Source organism: Glycine max, chromosome 13 (assembly GCF_000004515.6).
Source record: "Glycine max cultivar Williams 82 chromosome 13, Glycine_max_v4.0, whole genome shotgun sequence".
NCBI lineage: Eukaryota > Viridiplantae > Streptophyta > Magnoliopsida > Fabales > Fabaceae > Glycine > Glycine max.
This window is the reverse complement of record NC_038249.2, coordinates 12,920,806-12,935,678: the sequence shown is the minus strand read 5'-3', so window position 1 is coordinate 12,935,678 and position 14,873 is coordinate 12,920,806. Positions and strand designations below refer to the sequence as shown.

General features: G+C 33.7%; 2 protein-coding genes across 2 annotated transcripts; one reads left to right on the top strand and one right to left on the bottom strand.

The window, feature by feature from the left end:
- The first annotated feature begins 2,108 nt into the window (after positions 1-2,108).
- On the top strand, positions 2,109-12,793 carry LOC100818957 (plastidic glucose transporter 4). Its single transcript, XM_003541312.5, has 14 exons — positions 2,109-2,534; positions 2,715-2,978; positions 4,397-4,511; positions 4,730-4,797; positions 5,096-5,228; positions 5,311-5,410; positions 5,494-5,606; positions 6,690-6,783; positions 8,909-9,062; positions 9,521-9,667; positions 9,776-9,849; positions 10,945-11,033; positions 11,166-11,280; positions 12,332-12,793. Exons 2-14 carry the CDS (start codon positions 2,720-2,722, stop codon positions 12,512-12,514), a joined length of 1,644 nt encoding a protein of 547 aa, XP_003541360.1. The 5' UTR covers positions 2,109-2,534; positions 2,715-2,719; the 3' UTR covers positions 12,515-12,793.
- A 66-nt stretch (positions 12,794-12,859) lies between these two features.
- Positions 12,860-14,713, bottom strand: LOC100500190 (uncharacterized). The gene is made up of 4 exons (NM_001251295.2): positions 14,472-14,713; positions 14,234-14,294; positions 13,954-14,140; positions 12,860-13,308 (listed from the first exon to the last, which is right to left on the bottom strand). The coding sequence occupies exons 1-4, from the start codon at positions 14,607-14,609 to the stop codon at positions 13,266-13,268; spliced, it is 429 nt and encodes a 142-aa protein (NP_001238224.1). The 5' UTR covers positions 14,610-14,713; the 3' UTR covers positions 12,860-13,265.
- Positions 14,714-14,873: the final 160 nt, after the last annotated feature.

The window sequence follows — 14,873 nt, the reverse complement described above, 5'->3', positions numbered from 1 at the left end:
GGGGATAACGCGGCGGGGCCTCTATTTTGGGGGGCAATTTCAAAATATGGAAGGACACATTACACTCTGTTGGATAAGGTGGATAAGGTTGTGGGTGACGCGTTTGACCGTATTCAGAGGATATTGGAACTTACAATAAGCGTTTGTGCTTAGTCTCGATTCGTCTTGCGAGAATATAGGCCTATAGAGAATCAGACATAGGTATGAATAAAGAGTGCGCGATATGTATATTATTAAACATATACCCAAAGTCTTTTGGGAGGGGAGAATAGCTAAATTCAATATCGCGATTGTGAAAAAGATTTTTTTTATGGATTTTAAATTATTATCCTATGAAACAAAAAGATTGTGAGTGCTTTCCAAATAAGGTTTGATCTTATATCATTTATGATGCAAAATGATATTTATAAAAATGTCCCCCACCTACTTCCTTTTATATATATATATATATATATATATATATATATATATATATATATATATATATATATATATATATATATATATATATATATATTCAATTTATGCCTTTTATATGAGTATCACATGAGTGCTACTACTTGGAGAGAAAAACAATCAAATTAAATTTCAATAGGATTAATATTTTTTGATACAACATCTTCCCAATTGAAATTATAATTAATTATCTCTTAAATTCAATGTAATTATATTTTTATCCTAATAAATATTTTAAAAATAATTTATTAATATGCATATATGTTTTTATATAAATACTAAATTTAAATATAAAATTTATATAATTTAATAAAACCACATTTTTAAAATCTAGTATTTAAAAGATTATGCTATTATAATGACATATAAATGAAATATGAAATATTTGATAGTTTAATTTTTATTATATATTTTATGATTTATTTAATTTTTTTAAGAAAAAAATAAAAAATAAGATTAAAATAAAAAATCAATCCAATTTAAATCACTTTAAATTAGATTAGATCAGATTGAATGAAATTAAATTTTTTAACTAAACCAATTGGATGATATATATATATACTAAGAAAACCAAAATCATAAATCATATGATTGTTTTCTTCAAAACTGATAAAATTTAATTTCCCAACAACCTTAAATCAAACATTACCTTAAATAACAATAAAAAAACCCTTTTAAGTCTATATTTTTTAAAATCCGACAAAATACGTGAAAATATCAAACACTAGAGACTAGACAGAAAAAAATTGTGGTGGAGTGGTTTACACTTGTACAATAGGGTGGGACCCGTCCACGTAAGTAAGTGCCGAGAGAAAGGACACTGTTCCAGCAGCACCAACGTGCACTCGCCATAATCTAATCCTAAATTCCCTCGTAAGATAATCCTGTTTTTTTTCTCTCTCTTTCTCGGAACCCATTTTTTCTTCAGAATTTCTTGGCATAAACTAAAACAAAAATACGTTCTTTTATTTTTGATTTTCTTAAAAACAAAAAACTAATGCAATTTTAAGATGTTTATAGTGCTATTTTTTTAGCTAGAATTACAATTTTATCTCAACAATCTCTAAAATATAAATTTACATAAAATGTCGGTGCAATTACTAAAATAATTATTTTTATAAAAAAATAACACCAAAATTTTCATTTAGGTTTTATATATAAGTTTAATTTTCATGCTTTATGTAAAATTTTTAATGCTTTTAATTAATTATAAATAATTTTAAATATGATTTTTAAAGTAATTATAAAAGTTTACAAATTATAATGAATAATTATTCATGATTGAATAACAATATTTAACTTTTGAATTTAATAGATATTTATTTTAGTATAAAAACTTTTACACTTAATTCTTTTTTAAAAATACTACTAATAGTTACGATTATATTTTTTTTAAGAGATTATAGACATTCTAAACATAATTCTATTCAAACAGAATAAAAATTTTATGAACGATAATTTTTTTCTTTCAATTTTTTAACACAAAACTTTAACTTTGAGATTATTTTTTAAAAATATGTAAGAATCAAATATAAATATAAGAATTTGGAATAATTTGAGATATTTTTTTGATTAAGACCTATCACTCTCTAACAGAAGTCTGATGTATAATATCTCACAAGCTTCATACTTTATTCCTTTGGTCCGAGTGTTGCGAATTAAGCCAAACCCCATGAGTAGTAGAGTAATTTGAGATTATTATCTAAAGTGAGTGGGGAACGACTTCTCATGCATATTTTTGATTGGGTGAATCATGGTGCTTGTCATTTATTTATTATAATCTTCTACCTTCTAAGTTGTAATTAAATTATATATTATTTATATGATACAAAAAACAGCACCAAGAGCTTCATCTAAAGTTTTTTTTTTTCCTTTTAAAATAAAGAGTTGAAATCTTGATCAACTTCATCTTTGTCGTTTGGTTTCACTTAGTAGCGATCCTTTCGAAGCCCCTTCCTTCCATCAGAAAACACAAATCCCGATAAAAAAAATTGCATGTTCTAAAGTGTGAACGTCAACACTCAGAAGTACACAAATTTCCTCACCCTTTCCAAATTTCTTTGTCACCCTTTTACGAGGTAATGCATCTGTTACTTTCTTTTCTTTCACGCTTGAATCTTAGTTCATTTGCATTAACGATGCCATTCTTTCTTTTATTTCTCCCATCATTGGTGTTTTTCTGCATATTTTGTATATCTAAATATAATTGTTGGAAAATTCCATGTTTTCATTTAATGGGTATTGGAATTTTCTGTCAGAAAGCATGCAGGCATCAACTTTTGGTGTTGAAGGAGCCACTTTTGGGGTTCAAGAGCGAAGGGGGTTGGTGGGTTTTGGAGAGTTCAGAAATGGGAGTGTTCTGAGACCCAGAAGAGTGTGCATGACAAAGAATAATACTGATCTTTGCGGGTTAAGGCTTGGTTCTGTCACTATGGAAACTGAACTAACTAGTGCTAGAATTGGTTTTGGTGGCATTTTCGGGCCCTCCGTTAAGCCCAGATCAGTGAGGGTTATGGCTTCTGGTTTGTATGCTGTTGCCGGTGGCTTTGATTTGTTTGGTTTATTGGCTATTGTGAAATTTTTTGGACTGCATTTGCCAATGATGTGTATGTAATGTGCTTGGTTCATGTAGATGGGCCATGTGTTGTTTTGCTTAATGATGCCGTGTTTGGATTTTGCAGTAAAGCTGCTTTTTTATGTTTAATTTTGTTGTTGCTGAACCACATTGGTGTTTTCTAGTAGGCCACTGCTTGTCTGTGTGTGTTTGTTATTGTTGTTATTGTGGTTTGTTGACTCAGGTAGTTCAATTAAGTCTGTTGCTTGATTTCCCCAACCTGAAATTCGGTGACTGGTTTTAGGAGAATGCCGATCATGATAAATGAATGAATGATGTGATGCTTAATTGTTTTTTGTAATCCAGTTGATACATGAATGTTTAATTTCAACATGATTGCAATAGTTAGGAAATTCAATTTTTAAGGATAATATTCTTTTGTAGAACTATGTTAAAAGTTTATATACTGTAGAATTTGCCATTTATAATTGCCTTTTGTCTCTTGTTGGCTCATAATATCATCTCCAGAATACTAATGGTAATAACATGCTTAAGTTTTGCAGTTGTGTATGCGTTGACTCTGGAAACACCGCTTTTAGTGCTGGAAATATCCTTTACAAAGGCAATTGATTCTGAAAACAGCTTTTAGTGCTAGAAATTGCCTTTATGAGTCTTGTATTTGCAAAGTCTCTGAACAGTTTTTCCCAGTATTGTCAGCAAACTGTGTAATCTCACTTCTTGTTAGATGATTTTTGATTCTTGATTTGAATCATACACTTTGGTATGGTTCAGCTTGCTGGTGATACAGATCATGTGATTCATTGCAGATGACTTACCATGCAATATGTGAATGAATCAATGTGCTTCTGTGTCATTGATATGAGTCACATAATTCAACAAATTGTTATTTGTCCTTCTTTATGTTTCTTTAATGATTTTTCATGAAAGAAATTCAAAAGTTATATAAGCTAAAATTGTTAAATGAAAAGGAAATGAATGAGCACTACTGAATTCACCCTATTTGATTATTTGGCTGCTTTGTTTCCATTCTATGCATTTTATTTGACTGTTCCATAGCTTTGTTTTTAGTTTTCTGAAATAGAGGTTTCACACACGTTTTTTATTTTGTGAGACTTGAGGTTAACTTCAGATTTTTTATCAATGTCTAGTTTAGACCTATTACATTGAACACTATACAATATGTCATTTATATGATATATTTCAAGTTGTTTTTCGTTGTCTCTTAGGATTCTATACGATTTCTGACTCACAATTCAGAATTTATGTTGGAAACTTAGATTTGAATTGCAATATGATAACTTTCTAGCTGTTACATATACTTGTATGTTCTTACAGATACTCATAGAAAGTAAAATTGAGTTGCAGATGGAAACATTGAAGATGTTGTTCCAGCTACTCCTCAGGGCAAATCTTCTGGAAATGTTCTACCATATGTTGGTGTTGCTTGCCTCGGAGCCATTTTATTTGGTTATCATCTCGGGTATGGATAGCCTCTTCATATTAGTATGTGGGTCAATGGACAATAATGCAGCATGTCATTTTCTTTGTGCTGCCATCTAAGTTATAAAAATGATATGAGTAACTTGCGGATGTCTTTTTGTTCTTTTGGCTTCTTGACATATATATAACTGCTACTACTTTTTATTTTTAATCAATATCTTCTTGTTTAAGAACTCGAACAATCCCTGTTTGGTTTAGGGTGGTAAATGGTGCCCTTGAATACCTTGCTAAGGATCTTGGAATCACTGAAAATACTGTTATACAAGGTACATGCTTTATATGTGTGTGTGTCTATTTGTAAATTATTAAACAAATTGATTTATTTTATAGGCAATGAAAACTGTAGATATAAGAAAATGCAGTTTCTTGTTTAATACACTCATAAAGGGAAAATTTTCAGTATGCATGTCTGTCCATGTTAATGGTACGGTTAACATAAACAGAAAATTAGTTGAGCTTTAAATGAATTTTGTAATTACATTTGTCCATGTGAATCTTCCTTCACTTTCATATCCCCTATCAATTGTTTTCTCTTGGTTATCATGAGTGAATATCTGTGAACAGGCTGGATTGTCAGCACACTACTTGCTGGTGCCACTGTTGGTTCATTTACTGGTGGATCATTGGCTGACCAATTTGGAAGAACTAGGACTTTTCAATTAGCCTCAATCCCTCTAGCAATTGGAGCATTTCTTGGGTCAGTCAGTTGGTCTTCAGGATAAGATTTTATCTTTTTATATTTTTGAAATCTGCCATTATAAACTATGACATGTCTGCAGTGCTACAGCCCAGAGTGTTCAGCCAATGATCATTGGTCGCTTACTTGCTGGTATAGGAATTGGTGTTACATCTGCTATAGTACCACTATACATATCTGAGGTGCTTTATATATTATTCTTATCTTTGAGATCATAGACTAAATAATTTATGTGGACTGTGTGGTAACTCCTCTTAATGGGCAGATTTCACCAACTGAAATTCGTGGTGCGCTAGGATCTGTTAATCAACTTTTTATATGCATTGGGATTCTTCTGGCACTGGTGGCTGGGCTGCCTCTGGCAGGAAACCCTATATGGTATTGAGTTGTTTCACCTTACCACTATTTGTTTTTGCAGGGAGGGGTGAGCATAGGGGTGTGAATATTTTAACCTAACCTCTTTTTGAGCTGTTTTCTTCTAGTGATTAATATCATCCAGAGATGGTAAAATATTACAAGAAAGTGGAGATATTTGTCATCTTGTTTTTCTTTTTTATTTGAAGTGGCAGAACACATGCTCCTAGAAGAGAATTTTGCACAGATTTTATGGATGGTCCTATGCTCTTATCTTTATCCAAAGTATTTTATCAATAGAAACTGATGTCAAGGTTTTGATTGGACATCAGTATTGGTAATTATTTTTCTGTTAGTTTGATTTCTTTAGTTTAGAAATAAACATGTCTCATCATCAGTTGCTTGTTTTAATCTTCTCATAATCATTGACATGAATGAATATGAGAATTTAGTCGTGTGCTTTGGGTTTGGAATAAAAATGCAGTTGCATTCATACTTTGGATATTGAAATGCTGACACTATGGAAAAGGATATATTGAACCATTCAAAAAAAAAAAAAACTTCGTACCCCATTGCCCAGAGGCTCTTCGCTATGCGAAGGTATGGGGGAGGGATGTTGTACGCAGCCTTACCCTTGCATATGCAAAGAGGCTGTTTCCGGATTCGAACCCATGACCAACAAGTCACCAAGGCACAACTTTATCGCTGCACCAGGGCTCGCCCTCATTGAACCATTCAAAAAGTAATCTGAAAATTTGATATACAAAAAATTATATTAAATCCATGTTTTTATATTGGGGCTTCTCCTTAACAAAAAAATTGGGGCTTCTATGTCAATATTTGAAGTTGGTACTTGATATTTCCACATTATAGAAGTCATAGATTGTTTATACAGCCAATACATCTAGATTAATTGGAAAGTTGTACACTTCGGCACATTTTTCCTTTTTTAGAAATAATTGTTCCTGGCTGATTTGATTGTGATAGTTTCGAATTAAATTCAAATATGACTGTGCCTTCATTATTTTTAATTTATTTTCTTCTCGGTGGATCCAGAAATATTTGTTGCTCAGTTTTCTACTTTTATTTGTAATTTTATTTTGTCAGGTGGCGGTCAATGTTTGGCATTGCAATAGTTCCATCTGTGCTGTTAGCACTAGGAATGGCAATTTCTCCAGAAAGTCCACGCTGGCTTGTTCAGGTTTTCCTGCTATTCGGATGTATCTTTTGTCATGGAAGCAATAAGTTCATGTGACAATTAAACTAATGGGGAAAAAATACTTTTAGACACATCAAAGGCTTCTTTTAATCAAATTTTGTATCACAAACCTAACCATGCGACAATATCATATGGTGACAACCTTGCAAATAGCACTACTATATTTTAACACATTAAAGGAGAGATTATATTATGTTTTAAATATACTTAAGACTCTATTAATTTCCTTAAATTCTTAACTGGATTAAATTGTAAGTGACATCATACTTATGTTTGTTATTGTAAAATGAGAGAAATTGAGGGATATTTGGACAGAAAACCCATATGTCAAAGAGACCCTACGGAGCTTGTTTTCATAGACAGGTAGTATTGATTATACATAATTAGAGGATATTCAGTTTCGTCTAAATCAAATATCATATCCTATCATATCATTATACATTAAATTCCTGATTCTCAACACTCCCACTCAAGCTGAAGCTTACTAAGCTTTAGCTTGTTACATAAAAACAATAGTTTGAGCTCTACTAAAAAAGACAATAGTTTGAATGACAACTCAGGGATGTTGGTGAAGTTGGGGCATATTGCTAGAAAGAGAGAGCTGGAATATCCATCAGCCTAAGAAAAGCAAGTTCTGACTTTCTTAAAAGTTAAAACCATCATTTGGAAACTTCAAATTTTGAAGACAACTCAGGGATCTTGGTGAAATCGGAAAATATTGCTAGACAGAGAGACGAAATAGTCATAAATAGCCAGCGATTTTCTTAAAACCAAGATTTGGATGCTTCAAACGAACCGTGGAGACCCAAAATTATTCAAACTGAAGAGACGAAATAGTCATAAATAGCCAGCGAAGAGAGAGAAACACGCAGGAAAAGGACAACGATAGAATAGGCGACCGGAAAGTTCTTCGCTGGAAAATGAGTGGCAAGATAAAGGCAGTGGCCAAAAAACACGCAGAAAAGAGATGGCGGCTGGATTGGTCACTGGAAAGTTCTTCATAACAACCCAAAACATGTAAAAAAAGGACTGTATAGTTCCCAAAATCGCAAACCAAACAATACTTAAAGAAAGGTAAACAGAACCGAGCTCCAATGGTGTGTCTGCAAGGAAGCTTCGTTTGAGGCAAAACTCTGAGGTTATGCTCGCACAAGAGGGGCGACTTTGGCAATAGAAGCGCAGCCCAAGATGGTGTGCCACGTGCCTGCATGCGCTAGAGAAGTGCACTGTTTGACTAAGTCTGGCGCACAAAAGAGTGGGTGCGTGAGGGAGCGTTGCAAGCCCAATCGAGATTCCGTAACCACCATTGTGTAGATCGGTGGACGACGATGCTGGTGGTGGGGTCACCTGCCAGAGCTCCAGCGGAGAACAACAGCTGCTTCTGGAAAAGGGGGGAAATCACCTGATAGAGGGGCAGCAAGTAGAAAGGTCAACTGGAATGTGGAAAAAGGTCGCTGGAAGAAGGGCGACAAGCGGAGAGCTCCACTGAAATGCGGAAACAGGCCGTTGGAAAAGTGACAGCAGCCAGAAAAGTCACTGGAGAAGGAGAAAGGGTTGTCTGAAAGTGCTGGAATAAGTGCGACAAACAGAAAGGTCCACTGGGGACATATAACATACTGTCCCTGGTGGAGGACGGTTTTCCTTATTCCCTTGGCTTTGATACCATGTAAAATGAGAGAAATTGAGGGATATTTGGACAGAACTTTATGTCAAAGAGACCCTATGGAGCTTGTTTACATAGACAAGTAGTATTGATTACACATAATTAGAGGGTATTCAGTTTCCACTAAATCAGATATCATATCCTATCACATCATTATACATTAAATTCCTGATTCTCAACAGTTATATAATCCAACAGAACATGCATATTATACGTAGATGATGTGCTTTTATGTGTGTTAAGATATACTTTTCTTAAGACACTGTCAATTTCCTTAAATGCTTAAACTGGATTGAAATTGTGTTATGATATTAACATTTTATTATATTATCCAACAGAACATACTTATCATGCATAGATGATGTGCCTCGTATATCTGTTGAGATCTTAATGCAAAATTTTTATTGTAGGTTTTCTGAGAAAATTTCATGTATTATTTTACAGCAAGGCAAAATCTCTGAAGCTGAAAAGGCTATTAAAACACTCTATGGACAAGAAAGAGTTGCTGCAGTTATGAATGACTTAACAACAGCAAGTCAAGGTTCATCAGAACCTGAAGCAGGGTGGCTTGATCTGTTTAGTAGTCGATATTGGAAAGGTATCCTAAATTTCAGTTAAAGCTAATTCTAGGTTTGGTAACACCATGGACAAAAATAATTTTCGCTGATAATGCTAACCTGCATCTTTGGAGGCTTTTTCATAAAAATTCCCTTTCTTTAAGGGTGTTTATGTAAGGAGGTTCGACGTAAAATTCATAATATTTTGATAATTATATCTTGAATGATGTTTCGTGAAAATCAGTTCTCCCGGTTCAACCTAAACCCAATGCATAGATCAGGTTTGATAACCAATGAGACTTCCATTAGATGTTTGATTTCATTTAGGCCCTTTTCTATACCTGATATATTTGTATGAAGATTTATTATTTACCAATAATCTTATCATTGTTCATGTTTTAATTTCACTGACAACTTGTTTTTCGTTTACTATATAGTTGATTAAATGAATTCTTATATGAAATAGTATAGCACTTCCTTAAAATATGCCTTGTTTCAGTTGTCAGTGTTGGGGCAGCACTTTTCTTGTTCCAGCAGTTGGCTGGAATAAATGCTGTAGTGTATTATTCAACTTCTGTGTTCCGTAGTGCTGGAATTGCTTCTGATGTTGCAGCAAGTGCCTTGGTTGGCGCATCAAATGTTTTTGGTTAGTATTTTTATTCTTAAAAATGTTTATTGTGCATTCAGTAAAAGAAGGTTATTGTATATGTTCCACAAACATGATATTTTTTCTGATTGAAGTTTTATTTTGCAGGAACTTGTATTGCTTCCTCCTTAATGGACAAACAAGGAAGGAAAAGTCTCCTTATCACAAGCTTTAGTGGGATGGTAATAGATGTTTTCGGCACACATCTTGCTAGACCTAAAGCATAAAATGTTAGATATTACATGATGGACTAATGACATCCCTGAAAAATCACAAGTTTAATTGTCAAATATTAATTTTTGTGGGCCTTATGCCTTGCCTGGCTAAAATTGTCCAGAGCAAAATAAGTATACCTTACACTAATGTAGTGACATAATGCATGGTTGGTTTATGTGTCTAAATATATCTTTGGACTTTAAATATAATTTTGGACACAAGCATTTTGATAATTTAGAAACTGTCTGCTTTCAGCCTTCAACTCGGTCATGATACTTGAAAGGTCTACATGGCAAAACATGAATACAACTAATACTGACTTTATCAGTACTCACATTATACTAGAAAATAGAAATGCTTCTGCAGAGAAACAGATGTATTCATCCTACTTGAATATGCCGATTTACTTTTTTTGTGCATGAATATTCTCTTCCTTATCCTCCACATACTTTTGTATCGTATGTTCAGTTTTTTTATCAGTGTATTGGTGATTGATTGCAATTTGCAAATATCATTTCTACTCTAGCCAGTAATTGGTAAGACATGGCATGCTGATTCTATTGGGTTTATTACTTACAAGGGGGAGTCTGGAGATTCTAATGCTAGTCAGACACGGTGATTTGGAAGAGTTCATGCACTTGTGTAGCTAGTACTAGAGAATGGAAGGGTTTGTAGATATTACTGTGCCATATTTTAAAATGGGAAAGATAAAAATGAGGCAATGCAATATATTTTTGAGAAAAGTCTAAACAAGGGATTGAACTTTATTCCATTCTTGAAGGAAGGAAAGGTAATTTTCAAGTATTATGATGCTTGATTTCATTTCATGCTTACGTGTTAGAAGCATAATTAGGTTGGTAGGTAATGGATCTGTTCTTACTCTTCTTACTTGCTTAAACAACTCAATTGATTTTGTTTATAATTCAAACTAAATCTTCATCCCATCGGCTCAGTTCATTTCTGGTGTGTTATAACTTATTCGACTTATTGTAAGCTTTGTAACAAAACATCGTGTGTTTTCATTTGTATAATTGACAGCCTTTTCTTTATGTCTCACCCAGGCTGCTTCTATGTTGCTTCTTTCTCTGTCTTTTACATGGAAGGTTCTTGCTCCATACTCTGGCACCCTTGCTGTTCTTGGGACTGTTCTGTAAGTCATTTAATTTTGTCAATAATAGTGATTCCATTCAGTGAACGACTTAAACTTCAATGAACTTATATGTTCTTTTATTATTTAAGACTTACATTTCTGATGACTCTATGTTCTATGAATTTTAACCAGCTATGTCCTATCCTTCTCTCTTGGTGCTGGTCCTGTGCCTGCCCTTCTTCTACCGGAGATATTTGCTTCTAGAATTAGAGCAAAAGCAGTTTCTTTGTCATTAGGCACACATTGGGTGAGTGACTTCACTGTGGAACCTAATATTTTACCTGTGGTTGAGGCCTTTATCTTGCCATATATTTGAAATTATACTTCTTAAAAGCTAAAAAAATTAACGTACCCAGAGGTTCCTTGCTATGCGAAGGTATGGGAGGAGGGTTGTTGTATGCATCTTTGCCTTGTATAGGCAAAGAGGCTGTTTCTGGATTCAAACACATGATCAACCGGTCACCAAGGCACAACTTATTAAAAGCTAAAACAAACTAAAATTTCTGTACTTTGTAAGAGTAGTTGCTGTGAGCTTACCAAACACTTAACTTACTATTCTTAAAAATCAATAAATAAATAAATAAAACAGAAATATCTTACTTGCTATCAGAAAGTGGGTATAGACCTAACTCAATCCTACAAAATCGACTTGTAAGGTGAAAATTACTTTTCATTTATATAATTTATATCGGCATTATCTTTAGTCAACGTGGAACTTTAACATGTCCTCTTTTTGCCCACAATTTAGGTGGCTTTTCCAACACCCTCCAACTCCATCATGCTTAAGACTATTTGTTTGTAGCGTGACAAACATACGAAGTCCATCAATGGGTCTAGGATAGACTCTGTTACCATGTAAAAAGAGATAAGGGGGTAGAGAGAGAGAGAGAGGCATATGAGTAAACTGTAATTGGGTACAGTACAATTTGTGGCTACCCTCATTTATAATACTAGGTTAAGCATATACAAGCACTTGGGCCAAGTCCGTATACATACTAAAACCCTTATATTCTAAACAGCTCTAACATTAACGACTCTAACACCGCCTAAAACATGGCATGCTGCGCCTTCTACATATTTATAATACTATGGTTGAAGAAAAATTCCTTAGAAAATAGCTTCACCATGAATTTCTTTGCCCGATATTTTACTTCTGAAGTTTCTTGGATCTTCTCACTAAATGATATCTATGTTGATATGATTTATGCTACATTAAGCTTTTATTGCAATACTGGTTTATATTGGTTGCCTAAATATGATGTTGACAATGAAACTGATTATTTTTTTGGTGTTATCAGATCTCCAACTTCGTCATCGGCCTCTACTTCTTGAGTGTTGTAAACAAGTTTGGTATCAGCTCCGTGTACTTGGGATTCTCGGCTGTCTGTGTTCTTGCTGTTTTGTACATAGCTGGTAATGTTGTTGAAACAAAGGGTCGATCATTGGAGGAAATAGAACGTGCTCTCAGTGCTTCAACATGAAAATCTTCCAGGAAATGCTTTTGTTCATAATTCCTATGCTGCTCAAAGAACTGTTTTATGCTCTTACTACTTGTTCCACACATTTGTCTGGCACGAGTGATAACTGGGATAACTTGTTTATTGTAACCAAATTTTGCTCATGGGCAAATATGGGAACAATTTGGTGTGAGCTTTGGTCAAGCATCTGTATTCACTACTATCTTTTCAAACTGATAGTTTTTGTCAAAATGTATGGCAGCAAGAACATTCTCACTTCAAATGTCATATTAAATTGAATGACTCGGGCTTCCTATGTTCAAAATTGAGAGTGACAATTTTCACGATCATCCTTTGATATAATAAACGTGTAAGAAGCAAATAATAATATTGGATTTGTTTAGTAAATAGATGAATGAACCACATAGAAACATATCAGAAGGAAAAGGTGGCACTGTGACAAATAAAATAAGAACCTTAAATAAAAAAATTCTAAGTTATCTTTTTCGCTCTAAAGATCAATCTATTTGTTTGAAGGATACACTATTAATAATGCTAATATATCAAATATAACATTAGCTTCTTATTTACCAACATTATTTGCTATAAACAACAAGGCAGTGTTACTGATCTTCTCTTATTAGCATGTGCAACATGTACAACTGCAACACAATGTCATGAGCACTTCCATGGTGTTTTTGCCTCGAATAATACCCTTTTTCATAATCGTTTAAACCAAATTCGAGGATTCCTCACTTCAGTTCCATGTTGATATCTACATGTTGGATTTCCTCTCCCACCTGTTCTTGGTGTCAAGCCTACAAAATATTAATAACACACATCAAATGATTGTGAACTTCTCACATGAAACAAAATATTAACAAAGTGAAACAACCATACATACACGAATAAAACACAATTAGAATGTTATAAACCCAACCAGTGATATGTGATGTTAAAACAGGGATTAACCATAGCCTGTGGCATGTGACATGTTAACAACCAATGAGTGTAGCTCAGTTGACAATATACTCTGAGCTTGCAAAGGAGGACGGAGTTCAATTCGCGTAAACACATTTTTTGAGAGTGGTGATTCTAAGTGTGATTAAACTCCAGATTGATGATTAGTCTCATCCTACCCAAAGAATTGAAATTTGTGAGAATAGCTCAGGATTCCACCGGAGAACCAAATACCTTAATTACAAATAAATAATAAGATAGTTTGTGACTTCCATGTGTCTATGATCCTGACTCATACCTATGTGACACATACTCAAGTTTTTTAATTTACAAGTATTAATAACACTTCATTACATGTCATGTGGAGATCAATAGGGATCATAATCTTAGATCACATAATAATTTCTCCTAATTGTAATTGTAATGGTTAAAAAAAAACATACAGCAGGGATTAACCATTGCTAACTAGATCAATAAACCAAAGTGGAGTTACATATATATACCCCCAATGTAACTTTTGCTTCTTTGGTGCAGACATCACAGGTATATCATCCTTTGAGTCTTCATATCTAGAATCAAATCCTTCACAATCATTCCACAAGTTTGATTCTTTGTGATCAACATTTGAACCTTGAGTTCCACCGTTTTGGCTTGATAGAACATCACCATGTGACTTTTTGTTGGCCCTATCTGCAGAACCAAAATATTACATAACTAGAACATCTACAACAATAGCATATAGACAACACATAAACCATTACAATTAAGAAAAAAGAAAAGAACCTTTGGATTTCATTTTGAACTTCGATTTTGACTTCAGTTGCAAGCGCCTCTTGTGTAGTTCCTATCACAATCAAACATTGAGACAACGTTAACATGACAGAACACCGAACAAGCACAACAGTAAAACGGTACATACCCAGGTTTTAGAATGTAGGAAAAATCTAAAATTTACAAGCTTTTTGGAAGTGGGAGATGTAGAAAAGAATGAATAGTGAACTGAATGGAAGGGGGCACCCACACGAAATTTTGAGAGTTGGTCTTGGGTTATGCCTTTAGGGTTGAAATTGGGTCGGAGACAGGATGAGGATGCGATTGCAGCTTCTCTTCTACGATCCTCTTCTTCCTTTTCCATTGTCTCTTTGATGTTCACTTTCATCTCCTTGCATATGGTTTCATCATTGGCTGTTATATTTTGGAGATCTTCCCTGGCTTCTCTTAACTACGTAGTCATTTGGAGATTGGAATAGGCATTATTGATTCTTCAGTCCCCCACCCTAAATTTAGGGATATAGTTTTGATTACGAATATTGAATTGCAAATAAGTTTTATCCAATAGAAAATGGAATAAACTTTGCATTCATTTAAATAATTATTTAAAAATTAACAACCTTATGAGTTGTGAGTACATAAATCTTGTTAC